The sequence below is a fragment of the Pituophis catenifer genome, unplaced genomic scaffold, assembly GCF_029215685.1.
Source record: "Pituophis catenifer annectens isolate HBS135680 unplaced genomic scaffold, rPitCat1.0.hap2 SCAF_1, whole genome shotgun sequence".
NCBI lineage: Eukaryota > Metazoa > Chordata > Lepidosauria > Squamata > Colubridae > Pituophis > Pituophis catenifer.
In genome coordinates, this window is record NW_027256881.1 from 87,391,655 (window position 1) to 87,405,104 (window position 13,450).

Here is a 13,450-nt window from a genome sequence, read left to right on the forward strand (position 1 = left end):
GTGCACAATTGGAATTTTACTTCTCTTTATCTCTCTCTTGAGACAGGTCCTCATGCAGCATCATATTTCATTTTTAAAGTGCTTCTAATTTCAAGAGAGATAGGAGGAACTGAAGTTCATGGAATCCAATCCTCCTTTCATGCACAGTTAGCCACAGTGATTTTATAAATGAGAGCCTGTGATCCTCATGTAGAATTCTGAATGTGAAACACCAGCTTTTTATTATTCTCTTCCTCTTCTGTTTACTTCCTCTGTGCTAGCAACTGTTCAATTTTCTGATGACCACTTACTTCTAACCCATTTAGAATATGCCTTGCATATTGCATTGGAGAAAAGATAGCTTGTAATTGCCTTTTTCAAGATATAGGAACCCATGGCCCATCCACAACTTCCAAGATTTACCACAATGAAAGCCGAGCAGGGCTTTTTAAAGCAATTTTTAAAAATTACACAAGGTTATAAAATTCTATTTTCCATGTGTGTATATGTCTTCATCCTATTTGTATTGCCAATGGAAAGGGATCTCTGGAGGAGGATAAAATTATGAGAACCAAGAAGTTACTTTCAAATTTTAAAAATAAATGTAAGAAACTCAAATTAAATGGAGCTTATTTGGGAAACTGAATGTTAAAGAAAGAGAAAATAAGTGCACAAACATAATAGAGGTATCTTAGACTTAATCATCTGGAATCAGTACTTGTATGGCATATAAGAAAAGAACTCTATGCATGCGTTGCCTAGAGAGTGATTAACAGCAAATTACAGTGAATATAATTTCTTGTTCAGTCAAGAGGACAATTTATTAATGTAGAAAGTGAGAATGTTCAATCCTCAGATGTTGCAAGGAAAAAAAAATCTAAATCCATACACTAATAACCCAATTAAACAGTTATTGTAAGTATTCACTTCAGAAATGTCCTGCTGGATTAAATCAAAGCACATTTTAATTCAGGATTCTGTTCCTTAGACTGGCCAATCAGATGTCTCACAGGCTGGAAAATATGCCTCCTTTTCACCTTTCTTGCCTCTACAACTGGCATTTGTATATGCTGGAGGAGAATAAATTTTAATGCTAATAGCCTTTGATTGACCTCTTCCAAAGAACTTTATCTACCCTACTTCTAAAGACATCTCAGTCTAGTAGCCATTACATTCTAGTAGCTTTTTGACAATAAATTCCACATCTTAGTGGATATGATGTTCAGCAGAAAGAGATACACAACCAATGTCCTCCACATACTTGGGCTCAGGTTTCCATCAGATATGTGCTAGTTATTTGGAAGATAACATCTTATCTCCTAAATTATAGCAATGGCGAGTTATTGTTATTTTTGCTGATCATCATATGTTATGCAAGGTTTTCATATTACATTGCTATCATCAGCCAGCTTTTACTATGGAAAATTCTATAGAAATGTTAAAAAATGTTCCTTTTTGGAATCTATATATGAAAACAGTTTCAGGAATGAGTGGAATATTTATTTCTTTATTTATTAGATTTATTTGCCACATGTCTTATTTCAAAGCGACTCTGGGCAGCTCACAGCATTAAGAGCATTAAAACCATAAAAACTAAAAATGTCTAGAATGATAAAAATGTTATGACACTCAAAGATAAAATTATAGCTAAAGGATGGGGAGAGGGGAAGCAGGATGTATTATGGGGGGAGGTGGGATTGCCTCTTAATTTATCAATCCCTTTCCAGTATGAAACTTACCCACTTGGGCTCCAACTCATCTGGCAGAAGCAGGTCTTCAGGCCCTTAAAGTAGGTCAGAAGGTGGAAGCCAATTTCACCTTAGGGATTAAGATATTCCAAAGTGCAGGAGCCATGACAGAGAAAGGCTCCCTCCTGCACCCTGCCAGCCAAAATTCCTTGACTGATGGGCCTGTAGCATGCCTTCTCTGCCAGGGCTGGCCAGTTCCAAAGTTCAGGTTCCTCCAGTAACCTGGACTCATGCCATGCAGGACTTTAAATGTAGTTAAAAGACCCAGATCTTGAAGCTCCATGCACCCAAAACCATCCAGTCTTACCTGAATGGGTTCAGCCAAGGTTCAGTCAAAGCCTGTTGTCCCTCATCCAGGGCCCCCCACTGCTTCCAGGTACTGTGAGAGGACATCACTTGGATTACCAGCACACTTGGATACTCAATTATAAAGTTGAGTATCATTAGCATACTGATGATACTTCAACCCCTGAATGAGTGATCTCATTCAGCGGCTTCATGTAGATGTTAAAAAGGGTGGAGATATATTGACCCCATGGCACGGCACAAAGGAGCTGCTGTGGGCTGGATTCGACAATAGAGCCAGCTGATATGGTTTAAAATATATTTGAATTGAAGCACATAAGGAACCTACTAGCCTGCTGTTGGTTGTCTTTATGCGTTTTCATCTATTTTCGTCTTTTTTAAAAAATCCTAATATATCACATTTGCAATATAGAGTGCAAATATAAACATGCCAAGAGTCTTTCATTAGGAATATCTGAACATATTGGAGCCTGTATGTAAATGTGAGTTCTATATAAACTTTTTATTAACGGACACATTTTAAAATGAAATTATAACAATGCTGTATATTTATTTTTCTAACAGTTTTGTTTTAATATCTACAGTTGGCAATGGCAAATATGACATCCGGGGCCATTCATTATGTGTCCCTGATCATTATTCTACACTAGGAAGACTTGAGAGCTGTCAGTCTTCTATGCAGCAGTGTGGCACCAAAGACTCCAGCTGTCAGACAGAAGAAGTTAAAGTGGTGCCACCTTCAGTTAGGCGAATACGTGCACAGAAAGGTCAAGGAATTGCAGCCCAGATGTCACAGCTTTCCAGTTCTTCTGGAAACATGTCTGTGATGAGTGATTCTGCTGGAGTCATGTCTACTTCTCGCCTAACTAATGACCTGGGCTTTCACAGTCTACCTCGGTCTGCAGCAAGAGTGTCCCTACAGTTACTTGAACGTAGGCACAGCCTCTCCAAGTCAACAGAAAATGGACCTTTGTTACATCACGTAGGTGTGTGGCAAGAGAATGAAAGAATGGATGATATGAGAAATGGCTGTAGGATAAATGGGCTACAGAGGCCAAAATCTCAAGAATTAAACTCTGAGAATGGAAAAACAGAAGGCACAACATGTATGATCTCTCCACGTGTTGCATATTCTACCATCATCACACCAAAATCTTCCCTATCATCCTCTTCAGACGTTATGAATAACAACCCAGGAGAGAATTCTGAGACAATAGATAGGAAAATGGTGAACTCTTCTTTGTATCTAAAGCCTAGAGACAATCTTGGCAGTGGCACAATAAATGCAAAAGAGCGACTTCACTCTTCTAATGGCACCTGGAGTGACACCAGCTCAACACATCACTCACATTCCTCAGACACCACTATCTCATCCAACGGTGTAATGGTGTTTGTATCCTTTTGTGATACAGGAACTACAGAAAGTATCCCCCAAAGTGTGACTTATAATTTTAGGAACAATCACCATTCATCAAGCCATTCTCACGACATCAATGGTAGAAGTGAATCAAGTTACACTGTGGACAACATACAGGACAAAGTTAAACAAAATGCAAAGCACTGTGGATTCAAACATTGTGGAAATGACACCACCACCTTACACATGTCAAAAAGTGCCATTCCAGGTTGCTCCAGCTCTGACACCCTTGAAAGAGTCTTAGCCAAAGAAGACTCACGCTCTTTATATTCCGTGGACAGTGATCTCTGTTACCCTTCTATGCATGTGGATTCAGATGTCCAGTCTGTTAAAAGTTGCAATGAAAATGGCTTTGCAAATCCCAGGCATAGTGTCATTAATGTGTTTGCTGGAACTGAAAAGAAATCTCTGGAAGATTTTGCAAGCTCCAATGACAAGTCACTCACACGTAACATTTCTTTAAAAAAGGCAAAAAAACCACCTCTCCCACCATCTAGAACAGATTCTCTTCGAAGAACCCCCAAGAATAAACCGCAGTCCAGCGGACAAGTACTGGATGATAAGCTGATAGCTAGCCTTCAACATTCCTTGCAACTGAACCTCCAGTGCAAAAATGGCAGCTCACCGTCACAAAGTCCCTGCAGTGATTATGATGATCCTTGGGTGCTGCGGTCTCGTAGCCAGAGCACTGTGAGTGCCAGTAGCAGCATGATGTCTGCCACAGGACTGAACATGTATTCCATCTGTGCAGTCACCCCAGCCCAGAGTGACACAAGTAGCATCAAATCAGAATACACTGATCAGTGGTGTTACTACAGTGATTATCCTGGGATTCCAGATGACCATTTAAAATCCACATCAATTCATTCCTCTAATACTGTACCAAAGTTAATTGATTATAATGTTAGTCACCTTAGTGATGGGTCAAAGGCTTCTATACCACAAGTGCCCTCTGGAGTGGCCAAAACAAAAGCTATTTCTCCAGAAAAATCACAGAGAGTTACATCGCCATCTAGTGGGTATTCTAGCCAGTCCAACACACCCACAGCACTTACACCAGTGCCTGTCATTCTAAAGTCTATGTCAACAGGAAATGCGAAGTCCAAGATGAAGCCTAGAGTGCCTGAAAGAAAATCAAGTCTGCTGTCTTCTGTTTCAGTGTCTTCCTCTTCCACCTCTCTGTCATCAAATACATCTGCTGAAGGAACTATGAAGAAACCTGATCCTACCCTGAGCTTCCCTCCAGTTACATCATCTTCACTACTATCTTCAGATTCCAATGACCCTCTTCTTCCTCCCCCACCACCTCCCCTAACAGATGTTACTGATCTTCCCCAGTCACCTGAATCACCAAATTTTCCACCTCCTCCCCTAGATGTTGTCACAAACTCTTCTTTTCCTCAGAATATTGAATGGTTTAAAAATCAAGATACTTCAAATCATTCTTCTCATTCATTACTTCCTGATTCTTCTCATCACCTCCTACCCACTTTTCCAACTTCAGTTCCTCCCCCAGCCCCACCCTTGGATCCCAAATTCATGAGAGATGGCCATAAACCTGTACCATACTCTTTCAAGAAACATAATTTGGACGGTTCTTGCAACAATGCAAAACAGCCCTTAAACAAGGATGATGTCCCAAGGCCTGCAATGCCACTAATAACTACTGAAGCTCTCCAGATGGTACAGCTGAGGTCAGTGAAGAAAGCTATGAAGTCAGAGGTTGAGCAGTCAGATGAGTCTGCTTCCAAAGCAAGTCCTCAGGAAAAAAAACAGGATTCTTTTCCTGCTGAGTTGCCTTTCAAATCACATTTGTCAGGAGGATACAGTGACATGCTGGATGCAGTTGGGGATGAAGCCCAGAGAGCTTCTGTTTGTTGCCCAAATAGCAGAAGGTCTGAACCTATCAGTGCTAAAATGCCCAGAAATGCAATAAGCATAATTAACTCATTTGCCAGAGAGTCACAACCAGACAAAGCTGGAGAAGCTTTGGTGCAGAACCAAGACTCTCATGGTAATCTTGCATGTTCATCCCTTCAGGAACAATCTGGATTTCTCAGCAAGCCTCAGGATATATTGCCAAACAAGAAGCCACCGCCTGTTTCAAAGAAACCCAAACTGTTCCTGATTGTGCCACCCCCACAGCCTGATGTTACAACAGAGAAAATAGCTGTGGGTGAAACAGCAAAAAGCATTCCGAGTACAACTACGAAGGATGCTGAAATTGCACAGCACAGCCAGGTTAACAATTATCCTACGGATGGATTCGGTTCCTATGAAATGGAGTCTAACAGTCTTGTATCAGAAGGAGGAGCTACGAGTCCTATCTCCTGTGAAACCAGGGTCTCTATTCTGCAGCCCCAGCAGGAGGAGACGGCTTCCTCATGTGAACGAAGCAGTCCAGACAGAAATGTAGACAGCATCTCTGGAGCAGAGAAGCAGTTTTCTCAAGAGGATGAAAGTTGTAAGTTTTTTTCCACTGTGTTTTGTCTTTTCACCTAGTCTATTAGTCACCAATCACATCTGGAATTATGGAGAGTCACGTCATAAGAACAGTAAAGATTTTTTACTTTGTATATGGTAAAGATTACATGTCGTCTATATAATTTCATACTAGTCTTAAGGAAAACCAGAAAGCTTGGGTTACTATGGGTATAATGAAATTATTACCTAATTCTTTTATTTTAAAAAAACCTTATTAGTTAGGATTTTATTAGCTTTATCCCTATTCTAAAAAAATTCCTGGGACTAAAATACAGGTTCTAAATTAAGGTGATGATGATTTCTTTATTGGGGGAAGGGTTCCATTTTGATTCCATCCAAAAACTTTCACTAGGGTTTAATTTTCTTCATAAACCAGTAAAAGCCTTTCATGGACACCAGTTACTGAGAACGTTATTAAAAGATAGGTCCGATTGTTGCAGAGTTTGTGAGAAATGTACAGATTGTATTTGTTCATTTGTCATTCTGTTAACTATTGCAATAGATTACATTTTTGCTTGTTTTTTTTTTTTCATCCTCGTATTTTAGCTGAAGCAATTGAAGCAGATGCAGCAGCCAGCTTTTTGCTACAGAGCCCAAGCTATGGGGAAGGCAGTGAGATAATGGCAGTGCCAAGTCGACCAAGGACGACTGAGGATCTTTTTGCAGCCATTCACAGGTACTGCTTAAATTGTTTTTATAAGGTTACTTCATTGGGTGTCCTTTGTAGTTTCTTTAGTATATTTCTTCTATCATAACGTTTGTGCTTTCCAAATTTCATTAATTAATACATCCATGTCCCACATCTCTTGTATGTAGGGGAAATACCTTTCATTGCTTTACAATAATGTGTCATTCATTTTAAAATTTAACTCTCCTACCAACAAAATCATATTTTATTACATGATCAGCCATGGTCTCTTCTTGGTACCAGGTGGCTCCTTCTTTGATTGTATTCTTGTCTCAGTCTACATGATTTAACATATACTATTGCTTTTTCTGTGTATCTTTTTCTTTCTCTTCATCCCCTCCATCTCTCTCTCTCTCTCTCTTTTTTTTTTTTTTTACTCCTGGTGCAGTTTGGGACAGAGGCTCAACTCTAATGCTTCATGGCAAGCTTGGTTTAAACTGGCAAGTAAACACAACATAACCATCATAAGGGAAAAACATATGACAATAGCCAGAATAGAGATTGCCATAATCTAATTAAAGATGACATGCTGCTTTATCAACGTGCAATACCGACAAACCCTACCCTAATCTAATTCTTTCTTAATTTAAAAAGGGGGAAATGATTATAGGTACACATTTCAAGTACTTTAGCTTCCCCCAAATGATTTGAATTATGAACATCTTTTGAGGGAGTTATTGTCCAATGCATCCGCAGAGCTTCAGGTTCAGGAAGGCTGGGTGAAGTCAATGTAAACTTTTTTTTTTACAAGAAGGTTCTTTGGTGATAAATTTTTAGGAGCCAACACCCTCTAAAAATGCTTCAGGAGAATTCAATAGAGAAAGTACCATATTAACGATTTGTAGTATCTAGCATGAAGCATTGGTTCCATCTAGTGGTCACTTATTGCCATTTATTGAGCTGGTTTCAAAGTAAAATTGAAAGTGACTGCCCAACGCACACCAAGATGTTGCCTGCTTTTATTCATATGCACAGGAACTACAACCCTTTAGTTACTCGAGGCACAAATATTTTCTTGCTATGACCCAGTGTGGTAGAATGTTCTGTTGACTTTCAAAGGATAGGAATCATTGTAAAGATGACTTCAAATCATGTCCACCTTACATTTTGCAATCAACAGTGTCTTCCTGTGTCTGCATGGGGAAGGGTAGTCATGGGTCGTTTGATGACAGCAGTGTCATCGTGCAAGGCCCACCCTTTTACACATGCATCATGTCATCACTTGCAGAGCCCACGAGGGTAAAGCTTTAGCACAGACCTACCAACCAGCTTTCATTAATCCAGTAACAGCAGCAAGGTCCTGCAGTGTTAAAGCATGACAGCAAGAACAGTTTTGCAGCTGGGACTACACTATTTCATGACAGTTATTTGGGTTAAATTTAGGATAATTGACACAATTGTCAATTTTAATTCTGTAAAAGAGAATTTTTGTTAGTGTAATGAAAAAATTGAGGATAGTTTCCAAAGAAGGGGAAGGGGAAGGAAGAAGAAGGAGGAGGAGGAGGAGGAGGAGGAGGAGGAGAAGGAGAAGGAGAAGAAGAAGAAGAAGAAGAAGAAGAAGAAGAAGAAGAAGAAGAAGAAGAAGAAGAAGAAGAAGAAGAAGAAGAAGAAGAAGAAGAAGAAGAAGAAGAAGAAGAAGAAGAAGAAGAAGAGAGGAGGAGGAGGAGGAGGAGGAGGAGGAGGAGGAGGAGGAGGAGGAGGAGGAGGAGGAGGAGGAGGAGGAGGAGGAGGAGGAGGAGGAGGAGGAGGAGGAGGAGGGGAGGAGGAGAAAGGTTTAGGTACATAAAATAAATGGGTAGTAGCAGAGTAGTAGTCATGATAAGAACAAGACCAGATATGGAGCCAGTTTGGTCTAGCAGTTAAGGCGCCAGGCTAGAAAGCGGGAGACTCTTGAGTTCTAGTTCTGCCTTAGGCATGAAACCCGGTTGGCTGACTTTGGGTCAAGCATTCTCTCTCAGCCCAGCCCACTTCAAAGAGTTGTAGTTTTGAGGAAAATAGGAGAAAGAAGGAGTATTATGTATAGGTTCTCTGTCTTGAGCTACTTATAAAGTAATAAAGGTGGGATAAAATTTTAATAAATAGAGAAAAAACTATATGTGAGAGAATATCATAATAAAGTGAGTGTGCTTTTCTATCACCATTGCAGGTGTTATTGTATAGGCGCCTTCATATTACATATTGTACATCCATAGGTTGCCATATCTTAACTAATACCATAATATCAATTAAGATCAGTTATCTTATACATGTTATCATTCTGATAGTTACAGACTTTACATGCTTGTCAGAGGAGGCTTCTTGTCAGGCAAGACAGAAAGGACGATACATAAGAGAGGCCTTAGGAAAAAAACTACATTTTCATAAATGAAATTTTAAATTGCATAGTTTTGTATTCTTAAATTTTTTAATTTTCTGAATGATAATCTTTAAGGGGGGGGTCTGTATTGCACAGTTATATAAAACAACAGGTGCTGTTTAGATTATTTGTGTAAAACAGAAATAGAGAGCGGCAGTTTGCATTACACAACAGAGTGTAATGTGAATGTATCACCGCTCAATTTGCTACAGTGATACAACAGTGATACAATCTGCATTCCCAATCTTTTCTGATTTTGTATTAACAAATTGTTCTCCCTGTCAAACTGAATATGGAAAAAGAACATTTTTCCATTGTTCTTAATATTTCTTGCTGATGTGTACTACTGCAAGTACATAAAAATATACAACCTAATTTTTGTTTTAGGGGCAGAATATATCAACAGAAATATGTTGGTTAGAACCTATAATTATAGTATTATGTTTCCAGAAACCATAGTACAGTTTTCTTCTCCACTACTCTGCCGCATCACTCCCCTCCCTCCTTTTTTATCTGGAGGCTTAGCCATTTTGAATTGGTACCCTCCTCTTCTGCGATGGGTATTGCTTCCAGGGATAGAATTATATTGGTGGGGCTGCCATACACTGTGTCTAATTAAATGCAAACCGTAATTCAAGTCTACTGCAGCAGAGACCAGAAATTATGCCATACTTATTCCAATAATTATTTCTGAGTTACTTTAAAGATTGTTGTTGTATTTGGACAAACATGCTTGGTATTAAAGTTTGTATTGGAATGCAATTCAGATGATCACATGTTTGTTCCCTGTTTTAAACTATATATTCTGGGGGGGGGGTGTTTCCCTTCCATGTATATCCTTGTTGTTGCTTTAATGAATATCCTGTTCACCATGTGACCATAAATGTAGTTAGTTGAGTGCTGTTGCTAAATAGTGAAACACTGTGCCCAATTTGCTAATTGCTGTTTAATAGGAAAGTGAAGTGCTTGCTGGATTGATAGTTTCCCACAGAGCTTATAAATTTTATTTTGATTTCATTAATTCCATTCCCTTGGCAATTTCATTGGGAAATGCATATTCGTGCACATTTTGTAAATTGGAAGAGATTATTAGATTGGAAGAGATGATTAGATTGGAAATATGTGTTCATTAAAAGTAATGTTTAGCAAGTTTCAAATATTTGTTTTCAAAATAAACAACAACAGAAGAAACTTTTAAATTACATGCACAATGTTTGGTTTAGTTGTGTGCCCGGGAATTAAAAACACTTTTATGTCTGAAATATGGCATACAATTCCATTTTTGCCAAAACTACACTTCCAGTAAGTTCAGTAACAGTAGTTACTGTATTCATATATTTCCTTCTTAACAAGTATAGATAGTCCTCATTTGGGACTACAATTGGGACCAACAATTTGATTATCAAGTAAGGTGGTCATAAAGTGAAAGCATAACTGTGCTTACGAATTTACTTCAACTTACTCTTGTTTTACACAAGAGCTTACTCTTGTGAAGGTTGTAAATATGAGGACTGGTCATAAAATTGTTCATCACTGTTGTAATTGCGGTCACTATCTGAGGCAGTCACTAAATGAAGACTACTTTATTATCTTTTTCGTATTGGGATGCAAAATAAGTCCTTAGATGAGAGGCTAGTAACTTTCTTTTCCCTGTTTTTTCCAACTCACAATCACAGATCCAAAAGGAAAGTCCTTGGCCGCAAAGATTCTGAGGAAGATCACGCTGTAAATCATTCTCCATCGCCCCCAGTTACACCTACTGGTTCTTCCCCAAACCTGCTTTCCCTGAGGCAGGCGGGGTCAATTCAGAGAAATATTCGCAAGAGCAGCACCAGCAACGACAACTTCAAAGCGCTCCTTCTTAAAAAGGGGAGCCGCTCCGACACCAGTTCTCGTATGTCCGCAGCAGAGATGTTAAAGAATACAGACCCAAGATTTCAAAGAACTAAAGTAGATTCTATCGGAGATCTGAGTGAGAGCATAGTGGGTTCCCCGACTAAGACCAAAAGGCCCCAGGAGGAATGGGCCAAGAGCGAAGGCCTGATGCCAAGGAGTCTGTCTCTATCCAGCACAAGATACAGCAGATCTCGAACCCCGCCCTCTGCCGCAAGTAGCAAGTATAGTGCTCGAAACCGGATCCAGAGTAGCCCTATGACTGTTATCAGTGAGGGTGATGTAGAAGTAGTTGAATCTGCAGAAAACAGAACTCGCAGATTTTCAGAAGAGGAACCACCCGATGTATTTGAGAGTGATGATATGGATATTAATGAAAATAGAGACTCTGCTGAGGATGACAATATGCTCAAGGATTTGTTATCTTAATGGGTAACCCAGAATGCCCTTGGTTTTTTTTAATATTAGTATTTAAACTTTTAAAAAAAAGTTTAAATGAGGTTTAAGAGGCTAGACTTTCATATATAACATGTAAGGCACCGAGTCTAAGTACAATTTAGGGTGAATTTGTGTATGGGATACTGTATAGATGATGCAGTACACTGATATTCTGTTCAACTCAATTGGACTGACTTTTTTGTTTGGAAGAAACTAGTAACCAGACCTCTGCATTCAAGCCTTAATAACAATAATAATAGTAATGACAGTTCTTGGATTCTAGTTTGAGCATGCTTTTTTTTTTCTTTTTTCTTTTTTGAGGGTGTAAAAAACTAAGTAAGTCTGCAAAAACAACAACGACAGGAAGCTTCTGTGGTACAGGTGGCAGTAACTTTTTAAGTATTATATTTATAAAACTTAGTAAACTTACCGCAGGGACTATTTGAAAGAAATGTGCAGCCTAATAGTTAGCAGGACAAGGCATTGTCCCACTGCTGCTTCTGATGTGATCTAGACTCCTCTTATGAGCTAACCATGTCCTAATAATATAACAAGGGTTTGGTTTAAATTTTGAAAATGACATCTGGAAAAGAAAAAAAAAACATTTGTGATACAGAAGTGACTGCTGTGCAGCCACATTACAATCCATCTGCTTGGATTTCAGAAGCCATTTATTCTGTGTGGTTTCTCTGAATAAACTTTGAGGTATCCTTTTGGAGACCTGAAATACTTGCAGGCTTATAATGGGGATGTAGATATATATTCAGGGGAAACATAATAAGCAGCCATTAATGTTTCGGTTTTAAAGTAAATGCAACATTGGAGAACTTACACCATAGAACTGTGAAGAATACGTTTTCCTTTTCTATTAAACTGTATTGTTAGTGTTTGTTTGTCAAAAAGGGAGAAGAGCTTTGAATAACATATCACTTGAAAGTTTCAACAGTAACTGTCTTTTTGTTACCAAAGAGTGCACTACAATTACTTTTACTTTTTAGGAATAGCCAGCATTTCCTCATTCTGGGGAAATAACATTGCTCATTTAGAAGACTAATGTTTATTAAGAATTTATCATTGATTTAAAAACAACAACAACAACATTTTCTTCCTTGTAAAGAAAACTACAGACAAAATAACTGCAGTTTTGCTCACAGTTTTGTAAAGAAGCTTTTAATTTTTGAAAAGGAATTTTGCATAAGTTGATAGTCTGTAAGGTTTTTATAATATTTGTACATAATGGAAGTTCTTAAGGTAATTCTTGTTTTCTCAGAGTTTGGAATTTCTACATTTTTAGATGTTAAGAGAAATCCTGTATGTAGATAATTTATTTTGATGAAAAACACTTGACTCCTTTTTTGCTCTCCATCTCTATATTGTTAATACTGTATATTTCAGGGGTCTTCATTCAACTGAAGAGGAAGATGGAGACAATGCTGTGATTCTGCTTTAATAAACAAGGCTGCCATTTGTCATCTTGCGACTCGAGTTAATGACCATTCTGTTTCCATATAACATCTTCTTAAACGAACATTAGCAAAAGATCATATTGGGAAATCCAGATGCTATCATTAAAATGTATTTATTAAATGGTGCTTATCTCTTATATGTTTGATTTTCCTCCGAAGAATGATAATCCACATAATTGGAAAGATCCAAAAGAAAAAAGGAGAACATTCCATGTATTTTACTTTTTTTATGGGGAGAGTAGCTTTGACATTTGCAGTAATGCCCATAATTCATGAAAACACAGTGGTTGCTGTGAGGGTACATCAGCATGTTATGTTTTTTTTTTTAAACCCACTGCATTTTAGTTCCAAAATTTCAGATAAATTAACCACATTCAAATTATGTATCCATCTTGCTCTGCCTATCTTGACTGAGAACTCTATTGCTATTTCAATCAGAATAGAGCTGGAAGCGACCTTTGAGGTCTACTCCAACCCCCTGCTCAAGCAGGAGACCCTATACCATTTCAGAGAAGTGACTGTCCAGCCTCTTCTTAAAAACCTCCAGTGATTAATGTCTATGGAGATTCTCAGTCATCCAGGTCATGATTGTCCCAAAGATGCTTTTTCAAGAGGCAACTGGACTTTCTGGTTTTTCTTTGAAGACGTTTTGCTTCTCATCCAAGAAGTCTGTAG

At 38.5% G+C, this 13,450-nt stretch overlaps 1 protein-coding gene across 1 annotated transcript in view; it reads left to right on the top strand.

Annotated features, from left to right (window-relative positions):
• NHSL1 (NHS like 1) overlaps positions 1-12,838 on the top strand; it is a 45,402-nt gene extending 32,564 nt beyond the window's left edge. Inside the window, exons 5-7 of the mRNA XM_070932682.1 lie at positions 2,618-5,914; positions 6,481-6,610; positions 10,655-12,838. Coding sequence (XP_070788783.1) covers positions 2,618-5,914; positions 6,481-6,610; positions 10,655-11,300 — 4,073 coding nt within the window. The 3' untranslated portion in view covers positions 11,301-12,838. The remainder of the gene's footprint in view (positions 1-2,617; positions 5,915-6,480; positions 6,611-10,654) is intronic.
• Positions 12,839-13,450: the final 612 nt, after the last annotated feature.